Raw genomic sequence first — 27,047 nt, 5'->3', positions numbered from 1 at the left:
GACGATGGATGTCTCTATTTCTTTAGCTTGTGTGAATTTTGACATTAAAAATTTTTAACAAGTTGAATGCTATACATAAATAAATTTAATGCGTCATCAGCACTTATCGAAAAGCCCCAAATGAATTTCCAAAGCAACTCTGCTGTCGCATTAAAATTAGGTTCGCTGATGCTTTGCGTGCCCATGAACCCATCCGGCGAATACAAATTAGTATTTAAAACGCTGCGCTTGCTGAATGCATAATTCACATCGAGTCCATACACAGAGCAGTTTGCTCAGGATCACCAGCGTTGACTTTGCAAGTTGGGCCCATTAATTGAATGGTATTTATCCATATCCGTCTGAAAAAAGTGCGCCAACGTGCTGTGACGAGAAATCGCAATAGTTTAACGACAAAAATTGAATGCACTTAATTGCAAACCCTAGCTGCTTATAGAAAGAACACTTAATTTCTGGCCCTTTTTTGGAGAAAACCAGGAACGTTTCCTTTGTGGCGTGATATCAGTTGATTAGAAAACACGTGGACGTCACGAAGCAGTGCTTAGACGAAGGATTTTTTTTTAAATATTGAAAAAAAAAGCTTTCGCAATTGCACTGCCATTTAGTCGGTTGTTTTTCCCAGCTTCCAGGAAAGGCACAAAGAAATTATTTCAGTTTTGCATTTTTTGATTTGCATTTTCATTGGATTTCCCATCAAAAAATGCGGTAGTAACACAAAAAACCTCTTAGTGGACTTTACGGTTGATTATTTTTGAAAATATATAGTAAATAAGCCCACATGTTTGATAAATTAAACTTGAGCCCGGAGAACCTAATTTGAATTTTTCGCCCGCACAGCAAGCGGCACTGACGAGTCAAGATAACACGAAACGCAACGGAAAAGCGGCGTCGGCTTATTTCACTGCTCTCTCGGTGCAAGCAGGTGCGACTCGTAACCCTATATCTTTCTCGTGCACTCGTATGCATGCTTTTTATTGCCAACTTGTCACTGGAGTACGCACGGTCGGCACTATTGTAAATAATAAGAGTATGTCATTATCCGTGCGTAATGTTTCCAGTCAGAGCTAATTGATATTGACGCGAATAAATACATGTATGAGGGCGCTGTATGATAGCAATTAAAACGCTCGATGTGTACGGCGGGCTGATAAAAGTATTTTACATTGAGCTTCAAAGCCTCTTTGCGGTAAAACTGTGTCACTCTTTTATGCTTTTATCAATGCTTTTTCAAAGTAGCTTGTCTGAATTGCCGTGGAGAATGATAAAAGGTTTAACAATAATAAGAGCTGACAGAGCGATAGCGTTTTTCACGTTTATTATTTCCCTCACGACCCATTTGCTATTTAATGAGAGAGATTATTTGGTGTTTTTGTGTCATGGTTTTTTTTAAGAGCTTAAAATTGAATGTTTAAAAATGTTTGAAGTTAAGATTTTATTATATAAAAAAAATTAGTTTGATTAATTCAGGAATAAATTTTTGCCGATTTTGATTGTGCACAAACGTTTTGTTCTCCAACTCAGAGATGGCACAACTTCCAGCTTTGAATGGGCACACACGTGACTCTGGTGGAAGTGCCCGGCACTAAGCAAAGTTGAGCACCATCGAGCAGCGTGTGTATGTTGTGGAGAGCGAGCGAGCGGCTCGAAACCATGAAATCACCATCGTGCCGATGATCAAATTAAACGCGTGAAAAACGGTCCCTCGGAATAAACAATGAGTCCCACCCACGCCACGAAAAACAATTGTCCTGCGAGCCGAGCGCTTTGATCAGAAATTGCTTCTAAATATTTACTTTACGGGCGGCTTAATTAATCGGCTAATTAATACAAACGCAAATCCCCCTACGTCGAAAGAGAGAGAGAGAAAAAGGCGGCAGGGGCCACCTCCTTAGAGGCAACTCGCACAACTCACTCACTCTCTCGCTCGAACGAAAACCCCTCTCGGTTTCCTTCTGCGATAAAGAGCAGCGGCGCCAGGACCCAAACACACGACAGGCACGCAGTCACGTGTCTATATATGGACCCGGAGCATCACGCTGGCGAGTGAGTGCGAGCCGTGTGTGTGTTTTTATGCTTTTCGCTCGACGCATATTTTCGCGAGTGCGAGTCGATGCACTGGGCCGCAGTGTGAGCTTGGACGTGGCACCACACACGGCCATTTCGGAGCTTGGCCTGACCTGCTGCTGCCCTAGAATGACCTTTCGTTATGCCGCCGCCAAGTGCTGGCTGCTGCTGGCACGCCTTCGGAGATGAGCGAAACTGAAGAGGTGTTGCACCGCGCCTCAGCGATTTGCACACACGTCTCTTGCTCGCTGACCTTAAATTGGGCTCGAAAAAAGAGGCAGCAGTTTAGTGTGGTTCTGCCTGGCGAGACCGCTAATTGTGACGTCTCCGAAAAGGCCAAAACAATGTGAGTCCTCTCTTGCTCTATCGTTTAGTTTTAATTTATTGCCCTCGGCCCCGAAACAGTCAGCCCCCTATAATTTACCTCCTGACGAATTGTGAGCCGCATTTACGAGAAATAAACATATCAAAAAAATAAAAATCACGCTCAAGACGAATTCTGCTTATCTAGGGCATGATTGATTGCGGTCAAAAGTCGCGCCACATTTTGTTTATATTTTGAACCGGACCAAGATTCAGAAGTGATAGTGTACATGCGGAACAATCACGGTTATTTAATGGGTTCAACAACCACACTATCAACAATCGATATGGGGTGAAATTTTTTTTATTAACCAAATTATTTTGAAGATTGTTTATTTGCGTAGAAATTTATTACAAATCCAAATTTACTAAATGGCGCTACTCAAGATAAACAAACACCATCGCGAGCCAAAAATAATGGGTTCTAATATCTTGCCGCAGAATAGGCATCCAGCCAGAATTGAGCCAAATACTTACAGCCATACCCACGCGCATACACGCAAAAAAGCAAGATATGCTTCTGTTATTAATTCTCCGTCCAGATTTACTGGCAATATTCCTTTCAACGAGTTGTAATAAAAAGGCCCTCCGTGTATTCACCAGCAGCGTCTTGTGGTCCTTGGTTTGCAGTCAGTGCCGCGCTCACACATCCTATGCAAGATGATTTCAGCTGACAGCAAAATAAAAATTTATTTTAATAATATAAAATAGTTATAAGAATCAATAAATATAAAACTAATTTTTATTTTGAATTTAATTATTTAAAATTAATTTTTAGTTCAAATAAAAATTTATAAATAATTGAAAGCAAACGAGAACGAGAAATCAAATTGCGCGCGAGAGTGCTCGCACCGCGCGCTATGATTTACAGTCAGTGTTGTCTGGGTACACCACTTTTGCTTTTAGTAAAATATACGCACGCTTCCATAATCAAATCGTCCATGAACTAAAAAAAAGAGCCTGGTGTGTTCGCTAATGTGATTTTGATATATTATTTACACCTTGATATGTGTAATGTCCAAACGCATTATTTACTAATGGCACCTGGGGCCAGTTGGCAAAATTTTTTGGCCCATTGCGAATAAATAAGAGCAGCTTTTGTTTTTGCCTCGGAGATGCAAATTTTCGTAATCCAGAGATGGCCTTTAAAGATATGGCAGACCAATGCCGGGAAAATTTCACCTCTGTTTCTGATCTGATTTTGCTAGTAAAACTTATATTATATAACTCTTTAAATCTGAATAACTAACAACCGTGCGTTATTTTTAAATATTGGAAAGAATGTTCTTTTAATTACAACATACAAAAAACAATTCGCCAAAATAGCAAGGAATTTGTGTTAAATTATTAGAAAGTTTCCATCTAAATAAAATTATTTTTATGCTTATGAAATAAATTACATATTTTTATGAAGTATTTTCTAAGTACATTTAGTTTACTCGATTTGCTATATCTTTCCGTTTAAATTAAATTATTTTATAGTAATCTTGGCCTTTATTAAATTTAAATTGGTTGTGAAGACACTAAAATCAAAGAATTATTTCATTAAAATGTGATCTTCATTGATATAGAATTATAGTGCCTTGGTCTCAGATTTTCTGGATTTGCATTGAATTTATCGTGGAAGCTGAATTTAATCAAATTTATCATTTTAATTTTGCTATTTACACTTTTATTCATTTCTCTAACTAAGAGAAAAAACTGCACACATCTTAAAATGTATTTATTAGAAAAGTAAATTTAATGAAGGATTTCCAGAATTTAATAATATAAAAAAAATTGACGAATGAATCCATTTGATATAAATATAATTGAAAATTCGATAACTCCCTGTGTATATTCAAATTTGCAAATAAAGACGGTTCACTGTCTTTCACATGTCAAATAACGTGACCACGTGACCTACTGCAATATTGATAATCTCGCTGCTGCCATCAAGATAAGATTCTGTCCTGCAAAATGGTGCTTCTTCAGATCAGTAACTGCTCTTCATCTTGATGCTGGATTTTAATCTCTACAAGAAGTGCGTCACAAAGTAATCAATAAGCAATAATCAGCCACAATTATTCCAAAGTCTGAATAATTTATGGAAAAACAATCACCACGTTGCAAATCATTATCATATATTTGAATGAATTACAGGTCTCTCTATCTCGCCTTGCGATCTTTCTCACAGCAACAAATCATTATTCTAATGTACTCCTCGTCGCGGTCTTTTATCTTATCACGCAAAGTTCACCGATAACAAGACCATTGTCAGCAAAATCTCTTGCTCACAAATTATTGCGAAATAACGTTCATTAATTAAATACCTGCTCCATAAAAGTAAAATTTAGTCCTTTTCAGCTTGATTATACTAAAACTTGTATGATAAAAAAACGAACCTCTTAAGCTTCTACCCTAACCTAACCGCATAAAAAGGTTGCATAAATTTGCGTGACCAAGGAAAGCTGCATTTTAATTTTACGAAAAAAAAATCCCCTTTTCAATGTTATGTAAGATTTCAAATCTAGATTACATAAAAGCAAGCATTTGGCGAAGAAATGTAAAATCACCCAGTACAAGTAAACCGCTTTGCGTTTCTCACTTCCAAATACCAGATCTTGCTTGGAATATCAAGCCATAAAAAAATAAATAACATATTTATTAATGCAGACCGTATCCTCCACTTCGGCGTGACGCGTCTCACGTAAACAGTTGGAAATGTTTAGGGCACTTTTCCAATCACATTTTTTAAGTTCAAATAGACATACTAGAAGTGTGCCTAGCGTTGCAAAACAACAAATCCTCTGAACAATGAGCCATTCGTATATATTTTAAGTGTGCAAAATGCCGTACTTGTTTGTTAGGACGATAAACTTAGATAATGCTATTGTTCTTATTCGCTTCCAACTGCGTACATCCAATGTGAGAGCAGTTAGGAAATATTTTTGTCGTCTTTGCCGTCAGAAAACTGCTGCAGCCAAATATTTTAGTGCCACGGAAGTTAAAGACTAAAAAGTTACCGAGGAGTTCATCAAGAAAGCTGGTCTGTCATTTAAATTTCTTGTCCTAAAAAAATTTGCAACTAAAACGTTTCCGTCATATTATCTGCCAAGAAATGAAATACATATATGCATTTTTTCTACAAGAACTTTGCGTCCATAATACATATTATATCATTAAAAATAAAATTCATGTTAATTATCGTCACTATTATCTTTTATATAATGTTTCTGATGAATTTCGCTATCAAAAAGTGAAAAAAATTACTCTTCAACTTTGTACTGATCACAAAATTTCATGATCTAATATGAAGATTTAGCTAGTTTATCACGCATGTTTCACTTAAAAGATGCATAAAACTGGGCCAATTGGTCAATGTCTAAAAAAATCTTTACGTAAAACCCAAGCTCAATTTTACGTTCATTTTTGAATTCTGACGTAAAAATTTGCATAACCAGCAATATTAAGCTCATAAAATAAAATGTGTCACCAGCTCTTTTACCTCTTTCTCAAAAATTGGGCCGCCAGACACATATAATGAATGAGAGAGGCCTGTCAATGTTTTTGTATTGAATGGCGCCCGAATGCAATTTAATCAAATTAAAACGTCCTTGGTGGTTGGCCGATGGTTATAAATGTGATGGGAGGCCTTAAATCGCAATAAAAACTTCATTACTTAAGCGTCATTAAAATAGGCTCGGCAGCTGGGTGCGCTTCGATCGCAAAATACACACGTACGGGGACAACCGTCCGTACTCGGTGAAGAGTGCATGCATGGCGAAGGAGCGCTTAAACTGATTAAATGATTGCCGGACTGGCCTCCAGCGCTCCACCCTCGCCACTACAACTCATTCATCTTGGTGGATGTGTGACGCACTACATGTTTACCGTCTGTGTTTCTATGGCAACACGCGCTTCCAGACATTTCACATATTGGCACAATGTACCATTCTTTTTGTCAGCTTGTTACGGAATGCTCATTGTTTCCTTTCAAGAGCCGCCAGCATTAAAACACACAATCTGCAAGGGATACAAAAAGGTGCATTGTGGCGTCTCATCAGGTATCCACCCGGAAACCAAAGAGTGACACAACGTTAGCCATGAGCTTATTGGGCCAAACAACGTGTTTTTTTTCATGTAGGTTTTATAACTTTGAATTGGTGAAATTAGGAGAAATTTTACTCATATCAAGTCATATTCAAGTTTTGGGTAAATTATCATGTAATTCAAAATTATGAATATTAAAAGACCTATTGAAGCATTTGAAATTATCAATTTTGCCCTTAATGTTTCGACAGACATTAGGTTAATTACAAACAGTAGATAAACGCAGATTTATCTTCTTCATTTGCAATTGACATAATTATCTTAATCATTTTTTATTTTAGCAATTCTTTTTCTTGACTTGTTTAAAGTATCATGAATTCAAAATAAAAGCGGCATTCCCTTAGTTTCCAAATAAAATACATCCCCTGTAAATAAAAAAAATTAAATCATAAATAATATGTATATAAATGAGCTACAGTAATATTATTTATTTGTCCCATCACATCACCTGTACATATTGCATGAAGAAATTCCACTACCCATTTCTATGCTTCTGGGAACTTTAAGCCAAAAGTGTCTTTTATTTTCCATCTTTGGCTTCAATAGGGCCACATTTTTCGGCATGTTTGCAGAAAATGAAAGAAAATCACTGATAATGGAAGAAGAATCCACTTTCATGGCCTGAAGAGGCGCCCAGCATCACACAGTGCGGTGATGCTGTTTCGTCTCTTTCTCCTCCGTCCGGTTTGGCTCAAAAGGCAACTTTTATATTATGTATTTGGTGCGGAGGCGCCCCTTTTAAGAAGAGTAAATCTCATAAGATAACAGATTCTATTATCCACTTGCCAAAACTCCTCTGACGAAATGGAAGACACGCCAGAGAGCAGAAATTTGAAAGCATTTTCCATCATCTCGTTTTATAGCAAATTGGTTATTTCTGATGAATATTTGTAGAAAATTTCACGAGCATAAAAAAATGAAGGAGAAGCTGATAAATTTCTTAAAATAGATTCTCTCTTGCTTGAAGTGAAAAAACTTCTGAAATTGGCGCCTTTGAGTGATTTAAAGACTTGTTCCTAGACCCAATGCTACATTTATCTTGTATTCCGGTCGCGCGTGCTTTTCTAGCAAATAAATTTCGCGTTAGAAACGAGAAAGAGAAACACAGAAATAACTCTCTGCGCTCATTATTTGAGAATGCCAAAGACGCCACAATGGATTCACCGCAGAATATACGCACCGCGACTTGCTAAATATATGCGACATTTTATCATGTTTTTTTTTTATTTCTTTGAAATGGGGATATACATTTCAAAAACGTGTTTTTGTTGCAGGTTCTGGTCGCGGGTTCAAGCTGGCATCCTCTCCAAATAATCCAGCCCCTCCGGTGCTGTGGAGTCTGAGACGAAAGCAAAAAGGTAGGCCCGTCTTTTAACAAGTACTGTGCCAATTTTGAACCTACGTCTGCTGCGCTGGAGAGAAACAAAGGCGCCCCTGCCCGCCGCTGTGTGCAGACAATTTGGGCTGAAAGCTGGGGCTGCTGCCGTGCCATACGCCGCGGTGAATGAGCAAAATTTAGGTCACCTGTGCTGGCTGTTCAAGTGCACTCAAATTTAACCATATATGTACGGCCGTGAGACGGAAAATGAAAAGAGTAATGAGCAAGCCGGCAAATGAGATGGGCGTCTATTGGCAGATGTTGCGGATGCTCTTTGCAAGTGGAGTCATATAGCCTTATGTATCTCACCCTTACTTCGATAGTCAAACTCTGACATATGAGTTTGCACCTGATCATCTATTATTATTATTTTTTTTGTATTACTTTAAATATCAGCTCTTTTGCCTCATCTTAGGATTTTCAATTTTATTTTCTCCAAAATTTAACAGAAACAGATTTAAAGGTGAGTGTTTTCTTATGTCAATGACAATTTGAATGGAAATCATTAAAATAAACCAATATCAAATATTTTTACTCGAATTATTAAACAATATTGAAATTGGAAAGTTGTGCGCAGAAAAAGGGCCACTCTAATGCTGGAATCGCTCCCGGTCGAAATATAATTGCAAACGTTGGTCCCAAAGGCTGATGGCCTGTTCTCGTGCGGCCTAATTGATTAGCCCTTATGAATGACAGGTGCATGTAGGTGCTATAACCAACGAGTCCCAGGGGGCCGGTGCTCCTCTCTCGAACAAGTCACGACACCGTCCACTGATCCACCCACCCATCCACTCCTCTTTTCTTGTTAGCAAAACACCCCAGACACTGCGCCAGATTTGACCCTCTAAAATAATAATGATCCACTAAGACGCGGTTCCGCTTACTGCGACTCAGGCAGAGACTTTGTTGCCTTGACCTTTTTAGGCAGCTACCGACATCAAATTAAATGAGTACAAAGATGTGAGTGGTCATGCATCAATTTCAAATTATCCAGCACAATTCCTTGTAAGGATACAAATTGCATTTCTGTATACAGATCAAATTAAATTTTTACTAAGGTTATGATATATTGGCTTAATAAAATTTCAAGTATTATTTAATAAATATTATTTATTAAATTAGTTTTAAAAGCACGCCGATTATTGCTTTAAATATGCAAAAGCACGAGTATTACAAATTATGAATCAAATTGTTGAAATTGTCGACTCGATTAGATTTTGAGACTGATTAGAAAATGTTGTACATAAAAGCATTTTTGGAAACTTCAGAGTTCAATTTCACGAAAATTGAGAATAACGCTTCAAAGATAAGCTTTGTTGAATCTGTTATTATATTAAAATATATATCCAAATGATCAAACGAACAATTCACAAAATTAACTTTTAAATCAAAGTAATCATGCAATCAAAATGAATTGAGGGAAACCTGAAACTGAGTTTCAAACCGATTTTAATCACCATCATGTATTGAAACCAGCCCAGCCATTGAACTGGCACGCAGTTTTTTACACCTTTTGATGCCAGAGCGACGCAGACTGGAAAACAATTGAAACGGTTACCATGGACTGGAATAAGGCTTTTGTAATTCTCGGATCAAAGTGCTGCGCTCGCATTTCGCATCATTCCCTCGCGGCGAATCCGTTGCCAAAGCGTTGAGATTTTTGCTTTGGCACTCGGCCTGAACCACGATTATTGAATGTTTCTTTGCTGCACACACGCCAGCGTGAATTCGCACAAAGGACCCAGTGAGAATGTCATGCGTGAAAATCTGCCCCGTCGAGTATAAATACATATGCGCGGCGCTCGGGTTGCGTCTAGCGCTGTGAAAGGGGAATAAATAAGAGTCCAATCGCTTTCTTTGAACCCAAAGTATGTGTTTGCCTTGCGGCTAGAGTTTGTTTGAATTCCTCATATATTTGGTTTGTGTTTAAAATAACCACTGTCATTTTATTATTATTATTTTTTACATATCATTTGAAACTTAAAAAAATCATTTTTTAAGTCGTCTAAAATTGAAAAAAAAAAAAAATTTAATTTTCCTGTGAGAATACTAGTACAATAAGTTTTTTGTTTGTGACTTACTAACCAGTGCCGAGCCTGCGGTTGTACCCGCAATTTGTGTCTGCTTATTAATTAACCAGCACACTCACACACCACTTAGCTCAGTTTGACTTCTGTTTGCTACCCGTTTGGCCGCTTGTTTAGATGAGACACTTTGCTGTTCGCTCCAAACGTAAAAGGTCTTGCTGCTGGTAACATAAATTATGAGCACATTCCGAGTAGAAAAACACCTCTAGAAGCGAGAGAAAAGATACTGCAGTTCTTTTTAAATATAATATGGTAAATTGCAGAAGTAGAATTTTTTATTATTAATAAATAAAGATTGTCTTAATTGCATATCATTCATATTGAAACTGCGCGTTTCGTGCTTGTTTTGAAAACGAAAGAGTACAAGGCAAATCACAAATTGGATTTTACTTAGCTGAGGGATTGCGCTACATATAAAGAGCATTGCACATGAAATACTCCTTCAGGCGCCACCAAGGGCTTAGCGATTTTTATGTCTTCCTCTCTGTTACTCACTTGGTGCGGTTGTTATTCCGGGGCGAGTTCAGCCATTCTTGGTCTTGCGAGAAAATTTGATCCGAGGCTCTCTCGCCTGTGTACGCACGCACCATTCAGCGGCTTTTACTAATTGGCTTATCTTGGCGTTTGGTGTAAGCTAATACCGCAACATTGCTCCGGCATAATATAATGGCTGTTGCCGCTGCAGCTCACAGTGAGTTTTTACTTGTCGTTATAAATCAATGTCTGCCGCTGCTCCATCATTGTCGAAAAGTGTGGCTCTAATTTTCAATTATATGCCTCGGTAGTTGAGCATGAGCCTCTACCTATACCACGGGCAGAGAAAATTGGCCGTCGCGATTAGTTGATGTCTGCATTCTACTCACTTGACAAGCTATTGTTCTGATTGATAATACTCGATTAACCAAACTGGTGGACTTAATTTTGCAAAAGAAAAAACTGCTTAAAGGATATCCGCATATTTCTCGTCTTTTCAATAAAAATATTTAATATCCTCCATGAATATGTGGAAATTTTATTTGGAGCGAATTTTAGTCTTAAAAGTAACAGAGCTACAAACAGTTTCTTGCTGTTTTCACAGTGGTTATTTTTTTTATAAATTTTTGGATATGTCGACTGACACCACCTGCTGATACTTTCCTATTCTGCTGGTATAGCTGACTGCCACTTTGGTTACATAAGTGGAAATGCAAATAGTTACTTTTCAGCAAAGCGAACAGACGGCGTGACACCAAAAGTATATTTGGTCACATCTCCAATATCGTTACATTGATATTATCCGTATTTGTTACATACGCTTGGATTTGAAAAATTCGGGAAAAAACTGAATACTCAATACTGAAAATATTGGCATAAATTTTCCCTAAATGGAAATTTTTGCTCGTGGAGACTCATTTTGTACATCCCAGACTGTAGGCTCGTGCATGGAATGTTCAAATTAATTTTAAATTTTGGTCCAAAAAACAGGATAACGCTGCACATATTTCTCACTTCAAAACTAAGCTCTCACTTTCCAGCATGCCACAGAAGAACTCTAATGCAGAAAACGTGCGTCATTTGCTGTGGAAAATGAAATGCGCACTCACTTGCTTTCGTCCGCTGACATCACTGACCGTGCAAAAATGATGATGTCATATTAGCATCGCCGCAGATCAAGGGTGTATTGCTCCACAAGAAACCTGCATTATCTAATTGGAGCTCTTGAACGCGCCGTTATTGATTGTGCCAATATGTTCTAATGGAGATCAAACTTAAATACAAACAGCTTTTTTTAATTAAAAAAAAGTGCTCTGAACTGATTTAAGTGGTTATCTGATGTTTTCCCTTAAGTTGCCCAATAATGTAATTGATTTAGATTAGATTCTTGATAGCAAAAAGGCAAAGTACGCTGGAATAATTTTAAAAAAAAGAAAACCAAAAAATGTTGCAACGTTATTTTATATTGGTCATTATAACCTTCTTTAAACATCTTGCAAATTAATTAAGGAATTTATCGTTAATTGTTCTTAAGAAAAACTGAATTATTCATTATATGTCCATTTATTACAAATTAAATACCTATTTACTTTGACTTATTGAAATTTAGATAGTAATTTAAGGCATAAACTTGAGCAATTTAATTATATAATGTGATTTTGGCTAATGTTGTTCATTTTCTCACTCATTCTGTTAAATAACAAAGAAGCAATTCATGTATATAATTCCAGCAGAAGTTTCCACAAATAAATAAATAAATTTAACTAAATAAAAGCAAAAAATAATTTTAAAATTAATCTTGAATTAAAACTATTGAAATAATATGACATTTTTTATTTTGCTTGAGGTTTGCAAAAGGAAACAAATAACACGCGTGTTTTGGGTTACAAAATTAATTTACAAATGTTTGGTAGAACGAAACTGGAATGAAATATTTGCACAAAGTTTTAATTAGGTAGGCGGTGCGGCGGCGTCAACTGTGGCGCTGGCGCTGCCTAAAGGAGCGCAAAACGCATGGTGCATGTCAAAAGAGTGTGGCCATCAAGGTTGGAGGCGCATGCTCTCGCAGCTGAATGGAGAAACCGCGAGAGCCGCGCCGGACTATCAGCAAGCAGTCTGGTTGACGAGCGGGCGACCCGCGCGCGGTCCCCTCGGCTTATCGGCAACCACGGTGCCATACTGCTGTCTCGGCAACTGCTGCTACCGCGGCTGTGGCAGCAACAATTCTGCGGAAACCGGGGACGGCCTCCTGTCCGCGGTGTCGCCGCCGGCCGTGGCCCTTCAGCAACGGCCGCGAATCGCTGTGGGGACCGGCGGCTCCAAGGTGCGGCCCAAGGGGCCCGCCCGACACCATGCGCGCCTCCATCTCGGACAACGCAAAAGTAGGCCACAACGCCAAGTGTTTTTATCGCCGTTTTATTAATTTATTGTCATTTTTGCACGCGAATTGTGTTTTCGACTCGGGTTCAAAATCGTTATCAAATTAAATTGTTCCAAATGCGTCACGCAACGTTTCGGAATTTCCTCCTGATAATTAATTTCCTTCCTTTCAACTCTCTTGCTTTTTATTTACACTTTTTAGATAAGTTGCTTTTGCACTCGTTAGCTTATATCTTATGATATCCAATTGATGAACAAGCCAAGATCGGAAAGTCAGCATAAGTTTTTTTTTATAAATATGGATCTCCTTAGTCTCCCTCTCTATAAATTTCATTTGAATTTATAATTGTTTTATTTTCATTTATTTTTTTGTTCTCCATTTAAATAATTAAAATTGCATAACATCTTACATCAAATCATAGCCAAAATTAATAAACTATTCGATTGGTTTTCAAGTTGAGCAATATTTTTTAATAATTAAATCTCAATGATTTTGAATCTATATTTTAAACCGCAACTTTAACGCCATTAAGTCCCCACAATTGTGATTCGTTGCAGAGTCGAGTTCTGTCAACAATATTGACAAAGTTCACTGAACTTCAGAATGCATCAGGAATTTATAGCTTAGCAAATAATTTTATTTTTATTTTTAGCTCTTGTTGAGTGTTTGTTGCGAGTATAAATGCGTTTGTTGGGGCTTAGTGCGAAGCGTTAAAATGAAACCTTTCAGCATCCAGAGCTTTTCTGCATCCTACCGTACACACGCATACTACATAATTATAATCCTTTCCCCCTTTATATTATCCAATAACCAATTCCGCATAGCTACCAGAAAACGTGTAAAAAATTAATGTTGTAATTCAATTTCAAATTCAAAAGGAAGTTTTTAATCTCGGTAAAAATGAAATTCAATATAAATTGATTTATCGCTTTGATTTTTTTCCGAGGAAATTAATAATTAAAGGATTTTAAATTATGGCTATGATCTCACACTGTCATTAATATTTTAATATATAAAAATTATTCTCTGGATTTGTGCCAAATTTGAATTACAGAATTAGCAGTCATCATGAAAGACGCAGGGTCGATTTTAAAACAATGGAGGGTAATGCAGCGCATGGCGGATTTGTTTGTAGAGACGAAGAGAGCAGAATGCAGGCACACTTGGTGTGTTTACAGTTACGAGTGTATACTGAGATAAGACACATGCTCGCTGCGCTTGGCATAAACACATATATAATACTATTCTTCTGTAAATTTGAATGCGCGTGTTTGGTTAAAAATCATTTCAAGAAAGTAGATAATAATGTTTCCGTGCCAAATCTATTAACTGCTTTTACTTTTATTGCTTTTCCGAGATATTTATTTTGAAATTTTATCTTTGTCTGCAAAAACAATTAAATACAATTGCATTTCATTATTTTCTTTAACAATGAAATAAAAAAGAAATAAATAAATAAAATTGAATTGAATTCCTCAATTATTTACATGATTCATTTGTTTTTATTATTAAATTCTTTTACAAACGAAATTTCTTGCTCAAAGGAATCATTATTTAAATGATTCAAGCATTAAAAAATCAGAGGTCAGGTATTTTTTTTCAGCGCTTTATGAACTTGTGCTCATTGCAAATTCATAATTATATTTTTGGCAAAGATGGAGAAATAAAAAGCGCTAGCAAATAATAATTCATCTCGTTTCAGCAGACTTAATGAGCTCTGCGGGAGTTATTACAGAATGAGAAAAAATCCGGCAGCCAAAAGCCATAGTGCAGAAATTATATGTGCAAGCACAAAGGGGATTATTAACGCATCGATTTTCTGGTGTCGACCCCAAGGCGAAATCAGTGGGCGTTGAAAAGAAACATTGAATGGCGACGAGGTCCTGTTGCAAACGACTCCATCAATGAAAGTGCAGCGCACCGGTGGAACAAAAAAGCCGTGCAAAATTAACAGTTTGCTCATTCATTGAATTCTGGCGGTGCAAGCAAGGCAGCGACTCATTCACAAGTTGGTTGTTGTGCCGATCTATTTTTGGCACTCATTGTGAGTGAAAATGATTTGAGGCTCACCCAGACGGACGTGAGATAGGCCTTTAAGTAAGCAGCGCAACTTTTTCTTTCAATGAATTGAATAACAACCTTCGCATTACAAAAGCCGTGTGGACAGAGTGCCCATGCAGTCAGCTCCATTTAACCTTATTAGCCGGCCCCGTGACGCTAGCTGTGCTGGCCGCGCTGCATACGCAGGCAGGGGCTACTCAGTCTGTTGCTCTCGCAGGTTGTGGCGACACACGCACGATTGATGTGCATGCGAGATCCAATGTCTGCTGCTCGCCGATCCGCGTGCGTGCTACACACTTGGTGCTTGCTCGCAGTCTGTCGATTCGGTACTAGATTGCAATTCGTTCTTGTGACCGACAATCTAATTCGTCAATCAGATCAATCAAGTTAATCAATCGCCAAGAGATAATTTTTAAGCATTTAATCTCTCTGTCAGTCAGATGAGTCGATTGAGTGTCACAAAAATTAAAATTGATGCATAAAGTACAAATGATTCATAATTACAATTAGTGATTTATAAATATTTAGAGAATAAAGGAAGAGGAGGGAAAAATAGCAATGAAAAATATGGTGTTGAATTTATATTTCCCTTTTCCTTGATGGGATATTTTGAATTGTTAATTGTTTTGTAGAAAAATGTGCATATGAAGCAATAAATGACTCACAAAATCCTAGAGGAAAGGTTAAATACAAATTCAAACACCGCGAATCAAATCACGATCGTGAAATTCTTCTGCAAAATAAATATTGAAATAAAATTTTTTTAAATTGCAATTTATGAATTTGTTAAATACTTTTTTCGTCCTCACAAGTTTATCTACTTTTCTTAACGCTATTTATTTTTACATTTGTGGCGTGGAAAAAATATTTCTGCATAATAATCTGGATTATATTCTCCTTTCTGTTTTTATCAAGGGCATATATTCAAAAATAAAATATACGCAGATAACTTTGAGCGTTCAGGCGTTTTTTTGCGAGTGAGATCCCCACACAAAGGGTTGGAATAAAATTACGAATAAATGAGTGAAAACGCTGTATATGCGCTCCGACCTGCAGAGCTTTTTTACCCCCTTTGCGAGAAGTTGATAGACTAAAAGCAGAGCAGAAAGGCAACTTTGCCGAGGAACAAAAAGAGGAGCTACGCACACATCCGACACGGCGGCAGTATAAGGGCTCAATTTTGCAACAGGCAGGTGGATAATGGCACAGGCTGCGGTCGTACGCACGCACTACCTTTTTTTCCACCGAATACAAATCTCAATGAAAGGCAACCGGTGCGAGAGTTTGTGAAAAGGGCGTTTAGGGCGAAATTGCAGTCGAGGATCCAGTCCAACCTACACTATTACGCGCTTATAAACATCTAATTTGCAATTTAGACTTTTCTCGTTAAACGCCCGACGAGCGGCTGCGCTCAGTTTACGGCCTCAAAGGGATTTAGAGCTGGATAATCATTATAAACTGCGGCTCATAAGCAAACGGCCGGAATTTTTTCAGGAATATTGTTGCACAAGGTATATTGCTGAATGAATCGCACACGACCATGGTGAAAACTTTTATAATGAAACTCAGCTTGACCCGCCATTATTTTTTAATTCCCGCTCTAAAAATTTCCGGTGATGGTTTCCATTTTCATAAAATCAGCGCATCATAATTTTTGTAAAAAAAAATGTAATTTTTTAACTTGTAAGGTCTACAAACTTTTGGCTGGGTTAATATGTGTTAGTGTAGCAAAAATTTCAATTTTCTTTTTATAACAATAATAGTTTAAAATTTTTCTATACAACTTCTTTATAGAACAGAATAGAAACAAAGATCTCGGTTCCAAGCCTATTCCGCATTCTCATCTCACGCTTTTCCAGTTGCCCGGCTCCGGAGCCCAAATTTTAATATTTGCCTCGTAAATTCAAAGTGTCACTCCATTACCCCGCCCGGCGTGAGCCAACCTTGCCCATATTTTGTTGCGAAAACATATAACGCACTGCTCCGTCGGCATAATGTATTCGCAAATGTGAATAAATTGAGAAAGTGCGCAACTCGTATATCTCATGCCAGCTGGCTGCGCTTGGCTGCGAGTGATGAGCCCCGTCTATTCATCTCCTGCAGAGCTTGCCGAATGTATTTGAAAAATTCATGAAACCTGCTTCTGCTTCGTCCGTTTCAGCCCATTTGCTATTCGCAGATGATGCGGAAATTTGAAGCTGCGTCGGCTGGTTGCAGCGCAGCACCCTCGCAAAAGCGATCAGATTTCTGACCTTTGTTTTGAGGGCTGGAAAATGACTCCAAAAATACACGCGTACGCCAAATTGCTTTGCACAGTTGAGTGCTTGCGGCGCACACGTTTCTCCACAGCACTGAACTTTCCGTATTTTTAACATTTAGGCAACCCATGCTCACTACACAAACACAGAAAATTAATTATATCAATATGTAGAGTTCATCGAAATTTGAGAAAGAGAAAAAGCTAGGAAAGTTGTGATTAAATAAAAATATCATGGGGGATATATTTTTATATTTACCATTTTGTAGTTACTCCTTGAAAGGAATTTATTTTTGTGATGACATTTACAGTCGTTGAAAAAAACCCCAAAAAGATATTTATAATTATAACATTCCTCTCCTAAATTATATTGAATACTTACGCTTTTACTATTATTTAATTTAAATTATATCCCTATTTTTTTGTTGCAGGTCCGCACTTACGTGTGGAGGTCGAGGCCGACCGTCCTACAGGGAGGATGACGGCGGAAACGGCCCCCAACGCTGTGGTGGCGGGGGCAGAGGGTGGCGGAGGTGGAGCACACCAACATGCCACCTCCAAGACGCCGCTTCTCTATTACGACCCAGAATGTGCAAGGGTCGAGGCTTGGCTTGATGAGCATCCAGAATTCATGCAGGATTACTTCATTAGGTAAGACAAATTTTTTTAATTTAAAACATAAAAGTCCAAAAATTTTTATTTAAAAAAGAAAATAATGCATTTATTCCTCTTATGTTCTTATATAAATTATACATTAATGCCAATTACAGTTATAGTCATGAGGAAGTTAAAAATTAAAAGCTTATAATCTGGCTAAAACTTTTGAAATGTTGTTGGTGGTTGCTGACTTTAGGTGTATTTAGTGTTCAAAATTAAATTAAAGTTTTCGCACGATAGGGAACTTTTTTTATTTAATAGCAAACATTGGTTTCGGCCAATTTTAGGACATAAATTTGCTGGTCTGACAATGTAAATTTCTAATAAAGGGTTTGAGGTTGAGGGTTTAAGATCTAAAATAAATATTAACTTGTTGTAAATATTATATCTCTCTTTCGCTGAACATAAAACTACTTCATATCTTTTTAAATTTTTCCAACTATTGCACTATAATAACAAGGATTGATTCATGTTTATTTTAAACCTAAATGGGTCTTTTTCTCAATGCTACTGGTTCTAAGTAAAAATAAAGGCCTACAAAACCAATCTATAGGAAAATTGTTAGCAATTTTACTTCCTCCGATTATTAAAATTATGATAAAGAAATAATTTTATTTCTTCTTTGTAGGAAAGCGACGCGACAAGTTGTCGATTCATGGCTTGTGACGCACGCGACATCAACGTCTTCCATGACGCAGGCAAACGCAGCCGACTCGCCAACGCAGCCGACGGGGTCGCGCGGTGGCAGTGGCGCCACCACACCTGTGCGCAAAATCTCAGCGCACGAGTTTGAGCGCGGCGGCCTGCTGAAGCCGATCGTGACCACAATCGACGGCACGCCGACCTTTCTGGTGACGCCGAATGCCGACAGCACGAGCAACTGCTCGTCGACGCACCACATCGCCACCAACAACAACCTGCACAACTCGAACGTCGCACCGGCAGGGCAGCGACGGTCGCGCTTCGAACTACGCCACCTGGACGAGAAGGAAATCATCTTCGAGCTGGTCAAAGACATCTGCAACGAACTGGACGTGCGCAGCCTGTGCCACAAAATCCTGCAGAACGTGAGCATGCTGCTGAGGGCGGACAGGGGTTCCCTGTTCCTGGTGCAGGGCAACGCCAGTTGCGGCACAAGGTGCCTCGTGTCAAAACTGTTTGATGTGTGCTCGCGCTCCACGCTCGAGGAAATGGAAAAGAAGGACGAGATCAAGATTCAGTGGGGTCATGGGATCGTGGGTTTTGTCGCTGAAAGTGGAGAGCCTGTCAACATCCCAGACGCGTACAAGGTAAACTCATAAAACGCTCTTTATAGAGATTTATTGCACACGGGGTGCGTCTTAAGGATATTATTTTTTGGGCCTTGTAATGGTTATGGTTGTTTATATAAATTTTGACAATTTTCCCTGAACCTTTGTGTTGATAGAGGGCTAATTTTCTTTTTATTTCCTTATAAAAAAGCTTTTTTCTTTTCCCGCCCATCCCCAATATTTTAATTTTTGGCTTATAATAAATTAATATTCTTTCATATTGATGGGATTTGCCATGAAAATGCATTATTGTGCCCTGGATAATTATGAGAGATGCATACAATTTTGCTAATTGGATAATGTGGGATAATGATGATTTATAATCCGGGTAACAACAAAACTGTTGCAAAACTACATTCCTTGGTTTTCTAATCTCAATGTGCCTAATGTATTATCAAGTTAAAAATACAAACAAATATTGAATTTTAATATGACACTGACAAAAAATCAGTGGAAAAGTCACTGAAAATAACTATTTAATTTTTACAAGATTTTCATGTTTCTGGAGAGGATAAATGTTATATTTAATTTTAATATCATTAAAATAATTTAATTACTTTTCTTCTTGATTTACAATATTTGACACATAATGATAATTGGAGTTGCTGATGCTGACAGTATAATTATTTATACTTCCATTCCAAGGGTAGCCATAAAATAATATTTAGTAAAAACCCACTTTTACGAGCCGTTTGTACGTTCGTTGAACAACGCGGGGCGCGTTCTCCTTTAAATAAGCAATTTCAGTGGGCGTTGGAGGCAGTATATTAATAATGTCTTGCCATGATTACAATTTTCTGGAATGATTCATTTGGTGGTTTCCAGCAGACGTGACTAAGGAGTGTCTTGAGAGATTATTCGCTTTATTGATTTTTTATGTGTGTATGCTTGCCACATGCCCGCTAAAATATATAGCTCTGCACTCCAAGGGACTATTACCCTGTCTTCCGCTGGTGAGGCACTGCTTGGTCCTCTTTGCGCCAAGAACATCATTAATTATTCCGCCTACCTAATGACCAGAGAATCCACAATTTTTTGCACGGTTCGTCCTTGTGATTTTTTTTTTTAATCAGCAGGAGGCAAAACAGGAAATTTATAGCCCGTAAATTCTTCAACAGATATATATTTTACGGAGTACCGCTCATTGTCAAATGAAAGTGGTTAACCCTTTTTCAAGTATTCGAAGGCGCTGGGATAACAAATTCTAGGCACGGCCGTTGGTTTTCCTTGATGGCCAGTGTGTGCTATGCTATTTTTATCTGCCTCAGTCGACCCTGACCCAGGACGCTATGTAAATGTGTGAGGATCGTTTCGTGTGCAAACTTGTCAGCTCACTGCAATCCCATTGACTTGTGCCAATATCGCGGATAAATTGAGAGGCACATTTATTCCATGTTAACTATTTTCAGCTATACACTTTCGTCATTCTATTTTATTGCCAGATGCAATAATTTTATACAATCAAAAGTACCAAAATATTTTCATGGCATTTTCTATGATATTGTTATTAAGATTTTTGGGGGAAATTTTTCAATTGGCCCTGTTCCTTTATCGTTACATATTGCGTCACACTTTGAAAGTGCTCTTCTGGCGCCTGTTCAACAAACCCATTTCCGAAACGCGGATTATTTAGCACTATACCAAAAAAGATCGATCGTCGATGTCATTTTCCTCTCCATTAACATGAATCTGTACCAAACAATAGTCTCTCTGGCGTCAAGCCTTTGTAGATTGCTTTTTTCTCAACTTTACTCCGTCACTTCTGCGATCAAGTGAGAAAAATGGTTTCCTCCTCCTCCCCATTGAGCCGTTTTTGCTGACGCTGCGCGTTCTGAAAAGCTTTTTTCGCTCTCAAAAAGATAAATAATATGGTGAAGGACGCAGACAAATTCCTCTATTTCAATCAGACTCCGATGCTTGCCTCTGAAAATATCAACTGATTTTTTTTACTCTTTTTTCGTCTCAGGATAACAGATTCAACCATGACATAGACCTAATGACTGGCTACAGAACACGAACCCTTCTGTGTATGCCGATAAAAGACTGTAACGGCGAGGTTATTGGAGTTGCGCAGGTGAGGAAAAAATAATATACGTAAATTTGTATTTTTAACTAACTTTAATATTGATTTTGAAGATTAAAAATATTAAAATAATTAAAAAGTTAATAATTTAAAATTTAGTTCTGCTGTTTTTATCTTCGATTTGAAAAATATATTTTAATTTCTATAATCTCTGCTAATTATCTGCAGCAATTATTATTTATTTAATGTAATTGTTCCTTTGTATATTTGATGCTTATACATTACAGAACAAATCTGGAACAAATCCTAATAGTAAAGCACAGTTTATTTTTATTTCCCGTCTCGCTTATTTTACGAGACACACGTTGGCACACTCTATATATTCTCTGCTCAGTTCTTTCTCCCTGTCGTCAAAGTGTCAGGCCCGAAATAAGTGAAACTCAACGCCCAACAAAGTCCATTTCTCTTGTCCCGCACTCGTTGACACACACATGGCAAATAAAAAATGTGATTTTCCCGCCGGCAGGTCATAAACAAGCAAACCGACTCCTGTTTCACTGCCAACGACGAGAAAATTTTCGCCAGCTACCTCCAGTTCTGCGGCATCGGGCTCAGGAACGCTCAGCTGTATGAAACGAGTCAACTGGAAGTCAAGCGCAATCAGGCAAGTACATAATATACACCCTGTTATGCGTTTTGCGGTCCTATTTGTTCTGCCTGGGCGTACCGATGCCAATTCGCAACCGGTCGTCTTATTTGTGCAGAAATGTTTACCCGTCTACACACGCCTGTGCTAAGTGGCATTATTAGGCAACTTTTTTTTATTATTTGCAATTCATGAAATTTGCGATAAAATGTGAAAATAGGACTGTTTGCCAACGATCAACGTTTAAATTTTGTTTTTGCCCTTTTATTGAGAAATCGCCTCGTTAAATTATGCAACCCGCGTAACACAAAATTGAAATTTCTCAAAAATATTTGATTTATAATGGGATTTTGGAACTTTTATATTATTGAAATAAAACGTTCTGATTGGCATGATGAACGTATTACGTGTATTATAAGATAAAGCTTTACTGATTTTGCTCAAGTTGATAATATTCTATTCAGGGCTGTAATCAAAAATCACGTACGCTTCACGTTTAACCACTCAGCCTCTGTCACTTTTCAATACTATATATGCACAGGCCTTTTGTTGCGGCTCGCTCAGGCGCACATGGGATAAGGGTGATAGAGGTTGACAGGCGTTTGCTCAACTTTTATTAGCTGTCTATTACACACGCACACTGTGCTAAACCATATTTTATCTCTCCAAACTCAGAAGATGATGACAGGTACCATAGGCTGCTCAAGTCGCAATTTGAGCTCAGAACTTTCATCTCCATGCTTAAAAGTTTCAGAGATCAGTGAGAAGATAAATATTGGTTTCAAATAAATTAAGATAAAAAATTTAATTAACCATTTCATAAAACTTTCATCTATTCAACTTTGAGTACTTCACCAAAAATTTGAAAGCAAGAATGATATTATTTCATGTTTAATAAAATATTTTTCTTTGTTTAGCAAACACAAACATTTTAACATTTTTCCCAATAAAAATTTTATAAAATGTTGAATTTTTATTTTGTAGCCTTTTCTCTAAATTTACTTTGACCCTCATTTACTTTTTATTTATTCCAGGTTTTGCTAGACTTGGCTCGCATGATCTTCGAGGAGCAGAGTACAATTGAGCACATGGTCTATCGCATCCTCACCCACACACAGTCTCTAATCCAGTGCCAGCGAGTTCAGGTACAAAAAATGCGCTCACCTTTATTGCTAACTAAACAAATTGTTTTATTTATGGCACTCGCAGGTACTGTTACTCCACCAAGCCTCTAAAGGCAGCAGTTTTTCCCGCGTGTTTGATCTCGAAGCTGGTGATATGGAGTGCGAGGACGTCGACTCAAGGACGAGGTTGGAACTTTCTTTAACAAAGAGAGACAATTGCGATTTTTGTTTGCATTGCAGTCCATTTGAAAGCAGATTTCCAATAAATATTGGTGTGACTGGATTTGTAGCAACAACTGGAGAGGTGGAAATTTCAAGGCATCATTTTAATCAATATAACTAATGCGAATTTTCTAGATTTTAAATATAGCAGATGTCTACAATAACGAGCGCTTCGACAGATCTGTTGATGAAGGGACCAATTTCAAGCACAAAAGCATTCTCTGCATGCCTATAAAAAATTCATCAGGACAAATAATAGGAGTCATACAGGTAGTCTACTGTCTTTTAAATAATGCACATTTACTTTTAATTTAAATAAATTTCCAGCTCGTAAATAAGTTTGATGACTTAGCATTTACCAGGAATGATGAAAACTTTGTTGAAGCCTTCTCGATATTTTGTGGAATGGGTATTCACAACACACACATGTAAGTGCAATCAAACAGAAACGCGATTTAAATGGAAATTTTTTGCCATAGGTATGAAAAGGCTGTGGTTGCTATGGCCAAGCAGAGCGTTACCCTAGAAGTCCTAAGTTATCACGCATCAGCATCTCTTGAAGAGGCAATCAGACTTAAAGTAAAGAATATGGTTTACCATGACTCCAAATATTGAATTTCTGTTGGTTTCTTTGCAGAGCTACGTTGTACCTTCCAGTAAAAAATTACACCTGCTCGATTTTACATTCGACGACATTGATATGTCGGACGATGATACTCTTAAGGTGATTTCATAATTTCAAGTGTTTAATTCATGAAGCTGTTTTATTAAATTTTATTTTTCAACATTTCAATCTTGTTTTGCAGGCGTGTTTGCGCATGTTCATGGATCTCGACCTTATCGAAAGGTTTCACATTGATTATGAGGTACTGTGCAGGTGGCTTTCCTCTGTAAAGAAGAACTACAGAAATGTCACGTACCACAACTGGAGGCACGCATTCAATGTTGCTCAAATGATGTTTTCCATAATCTCTGTGAGTGACAAAATCACCTCTTTTAAGAGTATGCAATTAAATTATTTTTACAGACTACTCAATGGTGGAAAATATTTGGCGAAATTGAATGTCTGGCTCTCGTCATTGCCTGCCTTTGTCATGACCTAGACCACAGAGGGACCAATAATTCCTTTCAAATTAAGTATGTTCATTTAGTAAAATTTTTGTCAATTTTGATGGAATAAATTTTATTAGAGCCTCATCGCCTTTGGCGCAACTTTACTCTACCTCTACCATGGAGCACCACCACTTTGACCAGTGCATAATGATTTTAAATAGTCCAGTATGTTTTCACTCAATAGAATTAAAGTTTAATCTTTGATGAGAAAATTTCAGGGCAATCAAATTTTGTCAAATCTTTCGTCAGAAGAATACTCAAGGGTCGTTAAGGTATTAGAAGATGCCATTCTTTCCACAGATCTAGCCGTATACTTTAGGTAAGTGCTGTGGCAAACAAAATTATATTATTATTTAATTAAATTATTATTTAATCAACTTTAAATTTTAGAAAACGAGGCCTATTTTTCAACGTTGTTCGAGGACGAGACAAGAACTGGGTGCACGAAGATCAACGAGAGCTGTTGCGAGGAATGACCATGACAGTTTGTGATTTGGCAGCCATCACCAAGCCGTGGGAAGTTGAAAAAAGGGTGAGTAATAATTGATGAAATTATGCGTGGACGTTTTCAATATGGTTGGTTTAGGTAAAAACATTGGTAATAATATGAATATTTGCTAATTCGAATCAATCTAATTTTTAGGTCGCAGACTTAGTATCCAGTGAGTTCTTTGAGCAAGGCGACATTGAAAGGCAGGAACTGAATATTACACCAATAGTGAGTGATTATCATTTTTTCAATGTGAACAGTTTATACATCCAAACAAAAATTTCATTGCTGCAGGATATGATGAATAGAGAGAAAGAAGACCAACTTCCACTCATGCAGGTTGCTTTCATTGATTCCATTTGTATGCCAATTTACGAGGTAAATATTTTATTTTAATTTTTAAATGATAAAAAAAATCTACTTTTTTACATCATTCAAATATGAACACAATTTTTGAAACAGGCGTTTGCTGACCTTTCCCCAGAGCTACGGCCTCTTGTAGAGAGAGTCAGAGAAAACAAGATGCATTGGTTAGAAATGTCAGAGTTAAATATGACTCAAAAACGTAAAGTGATAGATGGTGAAGACAGCCGCCAGTGACACTACAGTGCTTATATTTATTTAAAAAAATTTACTACAACTGTTGGCGACATGTTAAAGAAAACTCTCACCTAAAAGGAGAAAGAGTGCAATGATTTTGTGTAAGAGACAAAACCCCATTGTGTACTTTTATCTGCAGTGTTAGTGAGCAGATTTGTGAAATTATTTGATGTGTACCATTCAATCTCCAATTCTCTTTGTTTCATATAGAGAAGTTCTGTGGATACATTTTAAATGTATTTTTGTGCTTTAAAATATGATAATACTTGAAGAAAATCTCTTGTTGATTCATTTAAGGCCCCTTGTGTGTTAAAATAGTTCATCTCTTTAATTATAAGTTTTATTTTATAATTTTTTAAAAATATACCATTATGATTAATTTTTCTATGCATTAAGACTGTTTTGTACAAAGCAAAAACATTTTTTGTTTCTTTTATTTTATTAGATAACGTTTACCAGCTTAAATTGAAATTAAATGCAAATAACTGGATGCCACTGTAAATTCATTTATATATTTTAACTTCAAAAATAGTTTGTGCAAAATTAAATATTATTTTGAATGAAATTAGTGCATAATAAAATGCATTCATTTGATCTCAGCCAAAAAATCTCATAAGTTATGACTGCAAGCCGAAGTCAATAAATGTAGAGCAGAACATTTTTTCCTAAACAATAAGCAACTTGAATTCCATCAAGTAAAGCTGATTTTAAATTGAAGCATCATTTTTACTCACAATAAAAATAAAATCAATCTGAAATAAATTGAATGCTAACACTCGAGGCTCGTGGTGGTTTCATGAAAAATTGTAACCAGGCGAACCTCGTTGCGAAGAAAGAATAAAAAAAGGACAACACTGACCTCAAGGGCTACTGGTCTGCTGGTACTTTAAAAACATAGGGCCTTGTCGTGGGAGGAATTCCCCCTTATTAGTTTTAGCTTGGACAAGACAAACCCTAGGTTTTTAAAGTACTAGCAGACTGCAGGTAGCCTTTTGTTGCCCTTTATTGTCCTTTATTTTTATTTTTCGTTGCAAAAAGGGGTTTTCACCGTTTCAATATTTCACAATTTTAAATTGAATTAAAATTTTGAAATAAAATTTATTCTTCAAAAATAGTCTCCAGCCTGAAGACCAACGCTTATTCATTTATGTATAAAAATTTTTATAAATTTAGAAGAATTTTGTTAATAATTTTACACAAATAATTATTTTTGTGTAAAAAATCTTTTATCTTCCATTAAAGAAATGTAAATTCTGTGAAAATGAATGTAAACCGAGAACTATCGGTTAGAATATTAATAAAAAGTTTTCAAACACTCGATTTAATGGTGGCGGCTATATTTTCCAGGACAAATTATTTTAGCAACAGACGTGAATCCCGCAGAAATAAATTTTAACCAAGGAATATGGGTTAACAATTTAATAAAAAGCTGGCGAAAACTAATTTTAATAGTGGTGGCTATATTTTCCAGGTCAATAGAGACTAATTAAGAAAATTTAGATATGCTTATACAGAAAATTCTCTTTTACTGCTCACAGAACTGCTCCAATATCAAGTTCAAGAATTCACAATAACATAATATTGTTGGAAGCTCATTAAAAAACAATTCCCTACAGACGTTCCAAAATTGCAGGAAGCAGGCAGGAAGTACAGTTCACGCCTCTTCCCAATGTCAAACATCAAACAGGTATTAACGCATGGGTCTA

General features: G+C 37.1%; 2 protein-coding genes across 2 annotated transcripts in view; one reads left to right on the top strand and one right to left on the bottom strand.

Annotated features, from left to right (window-relative positions):
• LOC132198709 (ring canal kelch homolog) overlaps nt 1–27,047 on the bottom strand; it is a 46,651-nt gene that overhangs the window by 12,762 nt on the left and 6,842 nt on the right. The gene's annotated exons all lie outside the window — the stretch shown is intronic.
• Nucleotides 12,464–25,629, top strand: LOC132198700 (dual 3',5'-cyclic-AMP and -GMP phosphodiesterase 11-like). The gene is made up of 20 exons (XM_059622879.1): nt 12,464–12,839; nt 17,588–17,807; nt 18,442–19,102; nt 21,090–21,197; nt 21,673–21,810; nt 22,827–22,937; nt 23,002–23,102; nt 23,157–23,220; nt 23,274–23,408; nt 23,466–23,566; nt 23,618–23,717; nt 23,776–23,862; nt 23,945–24,112; nt 24,166–24,275; nt 24,329–24,416; nt 24,470–24,570; nt 24,642–24,783; nt 24,895–24,969; nt 25,036–25,119; nt 25,204–25,629. The coding sequence occupies exons 1-20, from the start codon at nt 12,479–12,481 to the stop codon at nt 25,339–25,341; spliced, it is 3,093 nt and encodes a 1,030-aa protein (XP_059478862.1). The 5' UTR covers nt 12,464–12,478; the 3' UTR covers nt 25,342–25,629.

Source organism: Neocloeon triangulifer, unplaced genomic scaffold (assembly GCF_031216515.1).
Source record: "Neocloeon triangulifer isolate White Clay Creek 2 clone unplaced genomic scaffold, ASM3121651v1 ptg000001l, whole genome shotgun sequence".
NCBI classification, from domain to species: Eukaryota; Metazoa; Arthropoda; class Insecta; order Ephemeroptera; family Baetidae; genus Neocloeon; species Neocloeon triangulifer.
The sequence above is the reverse complement of the archived record's forward strand: the minus strand, read 5'-3'. Positions and strand labels throughout refer to the sequence as shown.